This window comes from Talpa europaea (genome assembly GCF_964194135.1).
Source record: "Talpa europaea genome assembly, chromosome: 1".
Lineage (NCBI taxonomy): Eukaryota > Metazoa > Chordata > Mammalia > Eulipotyphla > Talpidae > Talpa > Talpa europaea.
The window spans coordinates 7,243,944-7,258,865 of record NC_140073.1 but is presented as its reverse complement, the minus strand read 5'-3'; the positions used below and the strand labels follow the sequence as shown (position 1 = coordinate 7,258,865).

Below are 14,922 nucleotides of genomic sequence, written 5' to 3'. Positions count from 1 at the left end.
CCGACCTATGCCGGGCTTAGCTGAGAACTGGTCCAGGCCATGCCTTACCCCACCGCCCACCTCCACCACCAGGCCATCCCCCTGACTTTCCATGGCCTGAGGAGCTTTTTTTTTTTTTTAAGATTTATTTATTTATACAAGCACTGGGTACAGTCAGAAGCACGGGAGGGTGAGAGAATTCACCAGAGTCAGAGCGGGGAACAGAACAGGCAGACTGACAAAGTACGCTGCTGAGGGGAGCAGCGGGCGGCAGGAGAGGTCTGCGCGCCATGTGGGACCCTCACCAGCAGCCAGGGATCGATCCGGTGCTGTAGAGGCTGCAGGCAGCCTCGCAGCCCAGCGCTCAACTGCTGCGCCACCAGGGGAGGTCCCCTGAGGAGCTTTTTTTGCTGAGAATCTGAATCCAGAAACAGATGCGTAAATTCTCAGTGCCTGTGCCACTTGAATATCACTTTGCACGTGTGCACACTCACACCTGCTCACAGGCTCAGATACACTCACACATGTTCATACCCTCCACACCCACTCACACCCACACATTCAAGTACACTCACACCCACCTCACACATGCACACACCCCCACACACACTCATACATGCTGCACACGTTCACACACATTCTCACACCTACACCCGTATGTGTTCTACATATGTTCACACTCAGGTACTCACATGCTTTCACATATTCATACGCTTTCTCTCACTAACACATGCTCACATGTGCTCAAGCTCTCACACACATTCATGCTCTCACACGCTCTGATGCTCACACACTCTGCCCCCCGCCGCTGGCCCCTCCTTCACACTGGATGGTGGGGGGGTGAAAGCCAGGCAGCCCCTGTCCCCCTGGGCCCCCCGCTCAGCCCCAGGCGTGGGAGGCGTGGCTCCTGCTCCCTGCTCTCATCTGACAGCAGGACCCCCCATGGGCCGTGTGCTTCTCTGGGCCTCGGTTTCCCCTGCCACACATTGAAGAAAGAACTAGATGCTCTCCCAGGGCCCTTGCACAGGAGACCAATGATTCCAGCAGCTTCCTGGGCCCCCTGGGTCAGGGGGTGGAGACCTCAGAGCCGGGAGGGACTTGAGAACTTCCCAGAGGCAGCAGCTCCCCAGCAGAGCGGATTTCCAAGCCCCACGCGAATCGCAGAGCAGCAAGCCTTTCACATGAGTATGTGTGAACTCGGGAGCGGCAGCTGCAGGAGCGCAGAGGCGGCAGCGAGCGGGCGGCGGCGGGCGCAGCGAGGTGGCAGTCCGGTGAGTACCAGCTGCCCTGCGGGTCACCCAGTCCCGGGGGCGGGGGGCAGGGGCATGCGGAGCCCGGCAAGGAGACAGGGAGACACCACAGAGGTGGGGAAGCTGTGCCTCGTGGCCTCGCACCCACCCGGCAGGGCACAGGGCAGGACAGCTCCCCGAGGCGACTGACCTCCCAGTGACAGCGGCCCCGGGCTCAGGCCCGGCCTGCTCACAGGGGTGTGGGGCCGAGCAGGGGCGTCTGCCTTCTCCTCCCTGGGATGGCTCGGGTGTCCCCAGAGACCCCTGGACCTCAACCATCCCCAGGGAGGCAGACTCGGCCTCTCTACCTCTCCTCCCCGTCCAGGTGGGCAGAGCGGGGCTTCCTCCCCGTGTGCAGGCGCCAGCCCTTCCCCTCGGAGAAGGGAGCTGGCAAGAGGCTCGGGGCAAATATCTCCCCTAAATGTCACTCCTCATTTATAGATGGAGAAACAGAGGCCAGAGAGGGGAAGGGCTGTCCCCCCGGCCAGGTTGTTATTAGGGGCGATGGTGGGGGGCTCGCACTTGTCCCCTACTCTGGGAGGTGGCCTCACCGTCCCTGAGGCTGGCTGCGTTTAAACCTTCCGCACCGAGGTGTGTTGCGGGGTCTCCCTCCGGGGCCCACTCTCCCACCTCCCCTCCCTCAACGCAGAAATCTAGCAGGTGCAAATGCAGGGGGTGCCTGTCAAGGTCCCCGGGTCTCCCTAAAGCCAGCCTCTGCAGCTTGCCTGGAGGAGAACAGGGGTGTGTCCACCACCCCCACCCCGGGCCCAGCTCCCTCTAAATGTCCTCCCCCCAAATCCTCTCTCAGCTCCACTCCCACCCCTGCGGCTGAGAGTCACGTCTATTACAGCAGGTGCTCGGCCCCTGCCTTTGCCAGTCCCCGGGGCCAGCTGGCTCCGCTCGCTCCTCTGTCAGGTCTCGGGACACCTCTTGTTTCAGCATCCGGACGCGGCGTCCAACTTCCAGGCACGGGGCTGCAAAGTGCGTGGAATGCCACCTACCCCCAGGGAGGCCCCAGGGTCCGTGGCCGCACACAGGCCGCCACTCTGCAGACTGCAGGGCCGTGCGCTTGAGGGGCAGCGCCACACTGCTCACCCTTGTCTGGGTCTTTCCCCACCTCTGTCCCGGGCAGCTGTCCCCTGGAGCAGGGCTGTGGCCTTCCCGGTTCCTCGGCCTGGCCCTGGCACACGCTCGCGCGCACGGAGGGCGTGCTGGTTGATTCTGGGTGGCACAGATTCTGGGTGGCACGGAGTTGGGAGCCTGAGGCAGGCTCCCCGGCCTACGGGTGCGGTGGGGCTGGCGGGGGCGCTACAGGCAGGGCTGCGGTCCCCGGGGCGGTGGGCCGCTTCGCGCCTGCCACTCACCCGCCTTGGCGCGCAGAGCCTATTTTGGTAGGTGTTTGCACTTCTGCTAAGGAGGGCGAGGTCTCGGTTTCAGCTCCTTTCTCACCCCCTGCCCTGAGCGATGCTGTTAATTACGCAAGTGCTCCCTCCCCGGGCTGGGTCCCGAGCTGGCCCTGAGCAGGTAGGGGGCGGGAGAAAGCTAAACCCCTAAACCACCTGCCTCTGGGGGGCGGCACCGCCTTCCCTGGTCTCTGCTGAAGGGACAAGGGCAGGCAGAGCAGGGCGCTCGCCCGCCGCAAGCGTGTGTCCTTCCTCTCGAGTGAGGACCTTCCACCTCTCCGGTGGGCAGCGCCCTTCCCGCGCTGGTGAGGACAGGGTGACGTTTTGCGTGAATCTGCCCGAGGAAGTGGGACGCTGCGGCTCATCCTGCGCCCAACCTGTGTCAATTTACTGATCTGTGGACTCGGAGCATTTCGGGCCTCTGACTTCAGGGGCTCTGACCAGAAGTGCGGGTCCCCCGCCCGGGCAGTGGCAGGAGTGACGCCTTCCAGAGCCGCCCTCCTCCCTAGATGAGTCCGGGCCTACCCCTGCTCACCCACTGCGGTACCGTGTGAGCGTGGGGGGACACCGCCACCCTCTCTGAACCTCCCTCCCCTCATCTCTAGGCACAACAAATACTCCACTCCTGTCCCTCCTTCCGGATGAGACATTCCCGCGCAAGAGGCCAAGACTGGGGCGCGGGCCCCCCACTCTCCTGCCCACCCACCCTCACGGCCCATTTACTTCGATTCTCAGGCCAGGAAATCTTTCACGTAGTGGTCTGCAATTACCTGCTTTTCTCACATGCCTGACAGGGAGGGAAATGCGCCATGGGAGGGGCTGGAGAAGGAGATTGAAGTAGAGAAAAAAAAAGCAAAGGAATGTGGGGTGGGGGTGGGGAGAGAAGAGGCACAGCCCAAGGCCTCTGTTTTAGATCCAGGTCCTCCTTGAGGACTTCCCTGAGCTCCACGCTGGGGCAAACAACTCCCCCTCCACCCCCAGCCCCCTCTTCCACCAGAGAGCCCAATCTACCTTGCAAGGTCTGTGGGCGGGGCATCTGGGCTTAACTCATCTTTGCATTCCCAGCCCCAAAGCTTGGTAGATGTGTAACAGGGTGGTCCCCAGGAAAGGGGGAGGTTCCCTGCCCCACCCAAGGGAGGGTGGAGCTGAGCAGGAAGAGGAGAAGCTGAAGAAGGGACTGAGGAAGGAAGCAGGATGGAGCCAGAAGGAGCCCTGGAGGAGGCACATGGAGCCTAGAGACACGTGAAGAAACTGTGCTTGTCTTTTGGTCGTGGACGGGGTGACACAGATGTGGGTGAGACCCATGGGGAGGTGACCATGGCAGCTTTTATCTTGATGTTGATTTTGCTCTTTTCCTTCCGGGCTTGTCTGGTAGTTTCTGACCCTTTTCTGTGGGTCCCCACTGGAAGATGCTTTAGACTTGTGGCAGGCTTTGGGGCCTTGCTCTGGGCCGATCCCATATGGATGGACTTTTACCCACGAGGGGACGGGTAACTTTGGGTGCTTCATTTAGAAACTAGACTCTTGGCCTTACCTGTATTGTTTCCTAGTTTTATTAAAGATCCTTCCCATTAGTCTCATGTGTTTTGTGTTGATGCGGCGGATGGCAGAACCCATGTAGAATAGGCAGGTTTGCGGGGTTTGGGCTGCCCCTCTCCCTGTCCTATAACAGAGACCGAAACCTGCGACAGTTTTTGTACAAAGAGAGCACAGGCCAAGGTTTCGGGAAAACAGTAATGGACGGAGATGTGAACCCCTAGGAAGAGATCAGTGTGCTTTCTGTAGGGAAGAGGGACATTGGAAGGACAGTTGTCCCAGGTTACAGAGAGGGGCAGCCCAAACCCCGCAAACCTGCCTATTCTAAATGGGTTCTGCCATCCGCCGCATCAACACAAAACACATGAGACTAATGGGAAGGATCTTTAATAAAACTAGGAAACAATACAGGTAAGGCCAAGAGTCTAGTTTCTAAATGAAGCACCCAAAGTTACCCGTCCCCTCGTGGGTAAAAGTCCATCCATATGGGATCGGCCCAGAGCAAGGCCCCAAAGCCTGCCACAAGTCTAAAGCATCTTCCAGTGGGGACCCACAGCAAAGGGTCACAAACAACCAGACAAGCCCGGAAGGAAAAGAGCAAAATCAACATCAAGATAAAAGCTGCCATGGTCACCTCCCCATGGGTCTCACCCACATCTGTGTCACCCAGTCCACGACCAAAAGACAAGCGCAGTTTCTTCACGTGTCTCTAGGATCCATGCGCCTCCTCCAGTCTCCTGGCTCCATCCTGCTTCCTTCCTCAGTCCCTTCTTCAGCTTCTCCTCTTCCTGCTCAGCTCCACCCTCCCTTGGGTGGGGCAGGGAACCTCCCCCTTTCCTGGGGACCACCCTGTTACAGATGCTCAATGGTCATTTATTGGAGTGAAAGGCAAACCTCTTTTCTCCTCCTGCTTGTTCCAGGCTCCTGGAAGACACGGGCTCTGTGTCTGACCCTGATCTGTAGTCATTTTTTGGAGAGTGTAACAGGCAGGCCAAGCTAGGTTATGCTGCTGTAACAAACAGCTCTGTGGTCTAGCACAGCAAAAATGTACTTCTTCCTTGTTCCAGTGGTTCTTCTCCAAATCATCCTCCCTCAGGGACTCGGGCAAGTCTGAGATGTTGCTAATCCTTGCAACAAGAGAAAAATCCCTGCAGTATCTTGCTCTGATAACTAAATGCTTCCACCCACAAGCTATACAAATACAGGCACACGTCACTTAATAATGAGCTCTCGGGCTGAGCAAGGCGTTGTTAGATGGTTCTGTCACTGTCGTGCATGCCTAGATGGGGTCACCAATGACACACCTAGGCTGTGGCCCTGCCATCACATCTGGGGGTCCGTTGTTAACCAAAACATTAAATGACCCATGAGTGCACTTCCCAGCACATGTATGTGGTCCAAACAGGACTTTACGGCATCCAGAAGGGAAGAGCTGGAGCAATGGGTAGATAACTGATGGTTTTGGGGAGTGGAGGGACAGAACAGGAGGACAAGAGCAGGCTTTGGGGAAGGGCAGCTGGGGCTGGAGTAGGAATCCTGGTTCTGCCATTTACAAGTCAGGTCCCCTGAGCTTGTTCCTTGGTGGTCTGAGTCTTGTCATCTCAAACCTTCATGAATTGTCAAATATCCACGCAAGGATAAAAAATAATATGTTAACTACAGAATCGTGGACACCTCATTTGTGCCCTGGGATCAAATGTCTTTGAAACCTGTGCCTCGATTTTTCAGTTTGCAGTCAATAAATCTCCATTTAAGTCAGGGAAAAAAAAAAAGAAACATATCTGAAGTGTTCCAAGGAAAGAGTAAGTCCCCAAAATCATAATGACTATAGGCGCTTGTTAACCCAGTTCCCAGCACTGAACCAGTGTGCAGCCTGGCTACTGAACATTATTCCAGCAACTTCCCGAGAGGTGCTCGATGAGATAGGACCACATCCACGCTGCTTTGAAACTACAACCCTGAGAGCGAGCCCCCAACACATCCCCAGCACTTGGTCAATTTCCAAGGACTTTCTTTTCCATCCACATTTCGTCCTCCACATACACCTCTGAGGCAGAGCAAGCAGCCACCATCATCCTGATTTTATAGACATGCAGTCTTGCTCCAAACAGTTTCACAACTTACCCCAAACCAGAGCAAATAATCACTGTAAACAATATTTGAAGCCATAGCTAAAATTTACTGAGCATGCCCTGTGTGCCAGGCAGCATTCTAAGAACAGGATCCAAAGCCACAGCCAGGACCACCATTGCCACAGGTCAGATCTGCCCATCACCTGTGGTATAATAAATTTTGTAAATAAGGTTTTATTGGAACACAGTCATGCCCATCCCTGTCTGCAACGTGCTCATATTTGCAACAGAAGTCAGAGGGTGTCCTAGACCCCTAAATATTTACTCTGACTCTATGGGAAATGTGCCAACCCTGTTCCAAGCAGCGGCCATGTCTGTTAATCATCACTTCTCAGTTTCTGCAAATGAGTGGCCGCTGTGAGGGGAAATCCAGCCTAATCCTGTGGCAACCCATTCTTGGCATCACCTTCTCAGCTCCCAGGCTGCAGGAAGCACTTCCAAATGACAAATCACTTCCACCGGCCAGTGAACTTTCATCCTGTCCTTCTCCAACCCTTTCTCTGGAGATGCCTCTGCTCACAGAAACCTGCTGAGCAAGGACATTTCTTTCTAGCACTGCAGAGGACGCATGTTAACTGCCCGTCGTGTCTGTCTGGTTTATACATCTACATTATCTTTAAGAAAATACGTCAGGTGGATAGTATTACAACAAATCACACTCTCAAGGATGGATTTTATCAGCCTGTGTGTGCTGTTTCCATCTCATTCACACCAAACCCTATGAGAGCAGAGCCAGGGTAACCATCACCCCTTACAGGTGAGGACACGGGCCGGGAGGCGGCCATCTTGCCTCACATCTCCCGGTCTCTACAGCAGCCAAGCCTCTCTCTCCAGAGCCATGCCCTGAGGCAGCGCATGCCCAAGGGGGGCGAGGGGGTGGACTGCTTTGTAAGGTCTGATAGGGCTCTCTGGCCTGGCCTAGCAGCCCATCTCCCGACTGCCGGTGGGTAAGGAATAGAGCCGAGCAGAGTCTCCATTCTCGCGCTCAGCCCAGCCTTGTGCATGACGATGGCCTGGCGGGGGAAAGGAAAGGCTCCCGGCGCAGGAAGTTACCCGGGAGGCTGGTGTGCAGGCTCGTTGGTCCCGGGCTGAGGGACAGTGGAGTCCTGGTGCACAGGCCATGAGGCTCGAGCTGGCTCGGCGCTGCCTGGCACTAGCCGTGTGTTCTTGGACAAGCCACTCGCCCTCTCTGGGGAAAGGAAGTTTAAACGCACGTCCCTCCTTGAGGTCCTTCCATGTTAACAGAGCGCAGAGATTAGGAGCAGGACTTTGGGTCAGAGAGAGGGGGATTACGTCGTGACCTTGCCTCCTCTACAGACCCTGGAGTTCTGGCATTCCTTCCTGCCTCCTCCCATGTCTCCCCGCTGGCAATCCGAGATTTGGGGGGGCATCACCAGGGGTCTGCGGAGAGCAAGGGTGGGCAGGCATGTTGCTATATAAACTAACAAGCTTTGTGCAAATGTCTCGTCATGACGGTCATTCTCTTTGTCCCCCAGGCTCTCTCAGCACCATGTCCGCAGCCCCTACCAGCAATGGGGTGTTCGTCGTCATCCCGCCCAGCAACGCCAGCGGCCTCCGTCCCGCTCAGGCCATCCTGCCCACCTCCATGTGCCAGCCCCCCGGAATTATGCAGTTCGAGGAGCCACCTCTGGGGGCGCAGACGACAAGGGCCACCCAGCCGCCAGACTTGCGGCCCATGGAGACATTCCTGACGGGAGAACCCAAAGCTTTAGGGGTAAGAGCAGCCCCTGCAGACAGCCTGAGGCTGCGCAGGGAGGGAGCGCCCCAGCACCAGAACATTCGTGCACACGCTGGAGCAGGGAGCAGGCAGTCCTGCTTAGTGAGGACGGCAGGATCCAGCCCTGCACCAGACAGACAGGCTCCTTGCCCCACAGAGCTCAGAGAGCGCAAAGCAGTCAACAAACGGCTAAGAGAACTTCAAACAGGGTGGCAGGGGAGGGGCAGCATGGGCAAGAGTGGGCAGAGGGGACTCTGGGACATAAGGGCTCACCAGGCAGAGGGAACAGCCAGGTAAAGGTGTGGCATGTCCCAGGGTGACATAGAAGGTTGACCTCGCTAGAAAGTCATGAGCAAACGAAGAAGGAGATGAGCGGACGTCGCAGTGGTGGGTGAGGGTGAGCTCCTGCGGGCTCGACAGTCTTAGAGATGACCTGTAAGGGCTTTTCCAGCCTTGGATGACCTTGACATATCAGTCTCTAGAAGGGAATAGTAGATAGATGATAGCTGGGTAGATGATAGAGACAGATAAGTAGAAAAGTAGGTAGGTAGATGTGGATAGAAATTTATCTGCGTATACATGTCCAGCGTCCAGTTTATCCCTTGGCCTCAGTTTCTCCAAGGGGAAGATGAAAACATGGCGTAAGCAATGGAAGACGAAAATGATGATGATGATGATGGTGATGCTGATGATGGTGATAGTGATAGTGATGATAACTGCCCTCGCCTTATTGAGAGGTGCAGACTCGGTGCCAGGGAATTTGCAGGCACTGGCTCAGAGTCTCACCTCCACCTTGTGGGTCAGCACCCACTGCACAGATTCGGAAACTGAGTCCTGTCAAGACTAAGTCCCTGGCCCAAGGCCTCACGGCTGGTGAGCGGCAGCCTGTGCCCTGGGATGGCCTGGCCCTCATGTTCTGCTCCCAACCCCACTGCTCACAGCGCCCGGGAGCTCAGGCGTGAGCACGCTGGAATCGTGGGTTCTGCAGTACAGCCCCACAGGGTCCCCAGGCGCATGAAGGGGCAGTGAACAGAGCTGGGGTCATCCATTGCTGGAACCCTGAAATCCTAGAGCAGAGCCTAGAAACCAAAGGGTTCCCCCAAAGGAATTCCACGAGACAAACCCAAATTGCTGAAGAGCACAAAAAGTGGGAAAAAGTGGGGGCGTTGCACAGTGAGAAGAACACCGGCTGTTGAGGTAGCAGGGCTGCCACTTCATGGCTGAGACACTCTCCGAGCCTCAGTTGCCTCAGCTCCAAAATGAAGGCAGTCATAGCTGCTCCATCGCATTAGGGTAGAGGAGGTAATGGCTGCAAAACAGCCAGCACATTGCTTGACACATACAGGCGGGGGGGTGGCAGCTGATACTTTATGAGTGATCACCACAGCAGGGCAGGGGCCTGCACAGGAGAGTGACGTGGGCAGCTGGGAGCCCCTGCCACCGAAGGAGGCTGAGGAGATGGAAGACCTGCGGCCAAAGAGAGAAGATTCCAGGGGCCCTGCCTATAAATACCCAAATTCTTGGCACTCTTGACAGAAGACACCTGTGTCCCCCGGCATCAAGAATGTGATTCCAGTTGTCACCGTGAGAGCGGCCCTTAAATGGGGGCCGCTGTGGGGACAGGGCACCTGGTCACAGAGTCCCTTTAGAGGCCAGAAGTTGGCGAGGGCGCCGTGTGGGGAGAGGTCGAATTCAAGGGCTGCCAAGGTTTTCTCCCCTCGGTTCTGGAGTCCAGTCGTTACCAAAAGCATTGGGGAAGACATGCGGGGGCGCTTCCGAGAAGCCCGCACCCCTCCATCTCTGGGAGATGCGCCCATGGGGCGCTCCTCCACTTCTGGGGATGCTCCCGTGAGGTGCTGGTAAACTGACTCTCAAAAATCAGTCCTAAACTTGAGTGCAGATGTCAGCTGGGAGGAAGGCGGCGCCGGCGGCGCACCGGGTGCCTCACGGACAGACACAGCCTGAGGAAGACGCTCGAGGAGGAGATAGTCGCTGCCAGCTGCGGGGAGAAGGGGAAGGAAACCCGAGGGTGGGGGGTGATGTGTCGCGACAGGAGGTCCCCAGGCACGTGGCAGCCACGCAGGGACAGGCTTGAGATCCCGGGCCCAGAGCAAGAGGCAAACCCTTGGAAACAGGCTGGTGTGGCCCGAAAGCTGTGGGGAGCTGGTTTTCCTTCAAGCTATCTTCGGTGGTTGTTCTGATGATGTCCCCTCAAAAGAACCGAACCGTTGATTTCTGAGTGCGGCCAGTCCATGGGGGCGCGGGCGGGGCCTTGGGCAGCGCGCGGTGTGGAGCCAGGCTGAGCCCCCCCCACCGCCCCCCGCAGACGGTCCAGATCCTCATCGGCCTCATCCACCTGGGCTTCGGCAGCGTGCTGCTCATGGTGCGCCGCGGGCACGTGGGCATGCTCTTCATCGAAGGCGGCGTGCCCTTCTGGGGAGGCGCCTGCGTGAGTGCGGGGCCCTGGGGTGGCGGCGGGCCCGGCTTACCTTCCCCGGCACCTTCTCCCAGCTCTGTGGGGGCCGGTGCCCGAGCCCAGATCCCACTCCTGATCACGCACCCTAATCACAAGACCCCGGCCCAGTGTGGGAAAGCCCTCCGCAAAGAGCCTGGCACGGAGAGGACCCCCAAAATAATGGGGGCGGGATAAGGACACCTGTGCCTCACCCCACTTCCCAGCCCCGGCTGCGGACACCCATCAGCTCCCCAGGGGCCCCAGCCTACATGAACCCCCTCCCCTAGGGGTCTGGCTAGATCTGAAGCCCCTCAGCTGTTCCTGAGCCCATTCCCCTGCCCACCCCCGCCCCAGGGAGGCCACCCCTGCAGTCTCCAACATGGAGAGAAAACGGGGGTGTTTACAGTGACCCTGGGGCACCTGATGTGCCCGGCCACCCCGGAGAGCCAGGGCTTTGGGGTCAGGCTAGGGGGGCTCCTCTGCCTGTTCCCCCTCCCCCCACCCAGGCCCCCAGGCCCGTCTCAATCACCGTCTCTCAGCTAAGCCAGGCGCACCCGGAGCCGGGGGGCCCGGCAGAGCCTCACGGGGGCCTCCTCCCCGCAGTTCATCATGTCCGGGTCCCTGTCAGTGGCGGCCGAGAGGAACCACACCGGCTGCCTGGTGAGTGCGAAGGGGTCAGGGGCGCAGGAGTGACCGGGCCCCTCCCAATCAGCTCCTGGGCTCCTCAGCCAGAACTTCCGAGGCCCGCTGAGCGCCAGGCCGGGCCTCAGCTGCGTCCTGGACAGGGAGAAACAAGTGACAACCAGGGCAGAAGGGGGCAAGCCGTTCATTGAAAGATCCCGAAGGCTTCCTGGAGGAGGACCCCGCTGGCTGGGCCTTGGCGGGGGCTGGATTTAGACATGCCCAAGGAAAAGCGAGCACGGGAGGCAGCACAGGCAGGGCTGCTCGGGAAGCCATCAGCGGCTCCATCGGGCCTGGGCACGGGTCACAGGGGGAATGGCTCCTGCGAGGTTGTGCAAGGCCTGTGAGCCTTCTGCTGGCCACAGGGAGGCGATCGGGGCTTTAAGCAGGGGCGAGTCCAGCCAGGCTCGAAGGGCAGAGCAGCAAAGGTCCAGTCCCTGCCCGCCAGGAGCTTGCATTCTGGTGTCAGTCAGGCCCCAAAGTCGGTAAATGACGCCGGAGGGCTGCAGTGTGTGAAGGTGCTGAGGTTAGCCCCCAGGCTAACGTGAGGGCCTCGGCTCAGCTCAGAGTCTGGGCCGGGACAGGTGCCCTGAGCCCCTGGGCAGGAGACTCTGCACTGGAGGGGGATGGGGCCGGCTGCTGGGAGAGGGGCGGGGGAGGGGAAGCGGCCACGGAACCCTGCAGGGGAGGCTGGGCGGTGGAGAAGGCTCAGCCGGCCCTGTCTCTCCTCCTCCTGGCCTCGGCTCCTTCCTGTCTCCCCGTCCTGCAGGTGAGGAGCAGCCTGGGGACCAACATTCTCAGCGCCATGGCAGCCTTCGCTGGCACAGCCATTCTGCTCATGGATTTCGGCGTCACTAACTGGGTGGGTGATCCGACGCCCCCCGGGAGCAGGAAACGTGGAGAGTGAAGAGCCACATGGGGGGAGGGGACTGTCCAGTCTCTGGTCCTTGGCAGGGCCTGTCAATCCCAACAGACCCCTTGGGCCTACCCCAGTGGCACTGGAGCGGGGGTAGCAGCCGTCTGGGCGTGAGGGGAGGGGTCAGGGTCCAGTAAGGCTCTGCCCGCACCCTCTCGCCCAGCCAGGTGACCTGGGCCAGGTGTTCCTCCTCTTTTCTAGAATCCTGGGCTTGCTTTGACTGTGGGTTTTCGGTCCACAGGACGTGGGCCGGGGCTACCTGGCCGTGCTTACCATCTTCACCATCCTGGAGTTCTTCATCGCAGTCGTTGCCACCCACTTTGGGTGCCAAGCCACCCGCGCCCAAGCCAGCACGGTATGGACTTCCACCCCACGCCCACCCCAAACCTGGGCCTCGGAGGAGGCTGCTGGTCCCTTCCTTGGTCCCTCTGGGAAGCTATTAGGAGGAACCACCCCCGTGAGCTCCCCCCCAGAAGAGCTGCGGGACTCACTGTGAGGGCGCCGTGCCCGGAACCCACACCAGGGGTGCGATTGCAACGCCTCCCGGCAGGCACCAAAGCCTCCAGGACTATCGCTGGGTTTTCTTTTTCTTTTTCTTTGCAGCCTGTGATTTTCCTGCCCAATGCCTTCAGCACAGACTTCAACATCCCCAGCCCAGCAGCCTCTCCTCCCCCTGCCTATGACAATGTGGCGTATATCCCCAAGGAGTCGTCGGAGTAGATGGTCCCCCCGGCTGGTGGAGCCTGGTGCTTAGAGCCCGGCCTCTCCCCACCCCACACCCCAGTTCACGTGTGTTGTGGCTCCTGAGTGCAGTGTCCCGGGAGCCTCTGTCCCACACATTTCGCTCCTGTGGTTCCTTCCCTAAAAGACCTAGTTGATGTCATGAATGTGCCTCCCTCAGCCCCTGGGCCCCTTCCAGGAAAGCCCCGTGTGCCCTCTGAGTCTCTGCTCCTCGGCAAGCCTGGCTTCTTGGGGGGAGGGATGGAGGGCTGCCCGGACCCTCAGGCTTTGGGAGGCCATTAAGCTCAGACAGCCCAGAATCCTCCAGAAAGGAGTGCTGAGTCCCCTGCCTGGAGCCGAACGGACCATGGTCTGACCAGGGTCAGTCCTGTGCCTTGTAATCTCTGCCCCTGGGCCCCAGTTTCCCCACCTGGAAACTAAAGCATTGAACCAGATGATTTACAAGGCCTTTCAAGCTCCCCCTGGGCTCTCTGAGGTCCTGGGTCTAAGCCAGGCATTGTCTCCATCCCCACCCCCACTGCCTCCAGAAAAGCACCCTCAAGCGATCGGGTCATATTGACTCCAGCTCTGCCCACCTTCCTGCCAGGGTTGGGGAGGTTGCATGGGAGGGCTGCACCCCAATGACATCTACAGATGCAAAGCAATGGGGGGCTCCCCATTCCCAGAAAGCTACCCCTCCCAAGGAGGCTCAGGACCTCCCTGTGCCTTGCAGCACCCCTCCTTCTCCCTGCAGCCAGAGGAGCAAGGCTGGCCCGGAGGTCACCTGGGAGCTAGGCTGAGTCTGAGGTCAAGGAGACCCCTTCCCTGGTATTCGGGGCCCAGGCAGGAGGCTTGGCTCCTCCGTATCACAGAGGGGAATAAACAGCGTGGCTGAAATTTTGAGCTGGTCTCATTTCGATGGCTTTTTCTTGTTAACTTCAGGGGCTTCTCAAGTTTGTCCCATGTTGATCAAAAGTCCTGGGCAACTGTCCTGCTATGACAGCAAAATGTGTGTGTGTGGTGGGGACGGAGTGGGGGCGGGGGGTGCCAGGCGCTGGGCTCTGCGTGGTGCAATCCCTGCTTTGGCCCAAACAAGAGACACTCTGTGCCCAGGGTCCAGCTGAGAACAAGGAGCTGTCAGGAGTCCAGGCTCGATTTCAAACCAGCTCCATCTGGCGGCAGTCTGTGCTCCTACCACACGGCTCCCCACAGTCCAAACACCAGCCCTGGCCTCCACCCTGCTCCCCTTCCTCTGCGTCTCCATCCCAAAGACAGAGGGGCTGCTGACCCCGAGGTCACCTGGGAGCTAGGCTGAGTCTGGGGTCAAAGAGACCCCTTCCCTGGTTTTCAGGGGCCCAGGTGGGAGGCTTGGCTCAGCATCCTCTCCTCTTCACCTAACTCCTCTCTCGAGCCCCAGTTCAAATGTTGCCCCTCCTGTGAGGTCTCCTGAGGAGGGGCAGTGGGATAGAGGCTAAGTGCAGCCAGCCGCAGGGTGGGAGGCAAGTGAGGCCCCCTTAGGGAAGAAGTCACCCCCAGGGCCCGCCAGTGCAGAGTGGGGTGGGGTCACAACATGCTTTGGCTTTTAATATCAAGAGAAGAGACTTAAGGGCTTAGGGCTAAATGTTTAAGAACATAAAGTTGAGGGTGATATGTTTGTGGATTTAAGACCAGTTTTTCTGACACATATAGAAGAGATCGATTTCTGAATATCAGGGAGAAGTTTGGAGAAAGGGATGAGGGAGAAAAAGAAGGAAATAGAGCTCAGCCTCAGTCTGGGATTACTACCATCTGTGTCCACTTAACTAAGTCCCTCAGGAGATGTGGAAACCAAAAACCACAGATCAATTAGGAGGAATTAAAGTGCAGAGTCTTCTTCATGCCCCTGGCTGTGACAAGGCCCATAGAGATGTCCCCTGTCCAGACAGCATGGAACCAGAGATGACTGAAGGTCGTGGCCTGTGACCTGGCATGGAGCCCTCTGTGGATATGAGAAAAGCATCCAGATGTTTCCTGTGTATCAAAGAGGCTGAGAGGGCTGATGGGAACCCTGGATTGTGTGAGACTTTGTTGCAA

General features: G+C 58.3%; 1 protein-coding gene across 1 annotated transcript; it reads left to right on the top strand.

Annotated features, from left to right (window-relative positions):
* Positions 1–7,849: 7,849 nt before the first annotated feature.
* On the top strand, positions 7,850–12,849 carry LOC311176264 (membrane-spanning 4-domains subfamily A member 15; the record flags this gene model as incomplete). Its single annotated transcript, XM_084241600.1, has 6 exons — positions 7,850–8,074; positions 10,404–10,526; positions 11,136–11,192; positions 11,983–12,075; positions 12,371–12,484; positions 12,733–12,849. The coding sequence occupies 6 exons, from the start codon at positions 7,850–7,852 to the stop codon at positions 12,847–12,849; spliced, it is 729 nt and encodes a 242-aa protein (XP_084097726.1).
* Between the last annotated feature and the right edge of the window lie 2,073 nt (positions 12,850–14,922).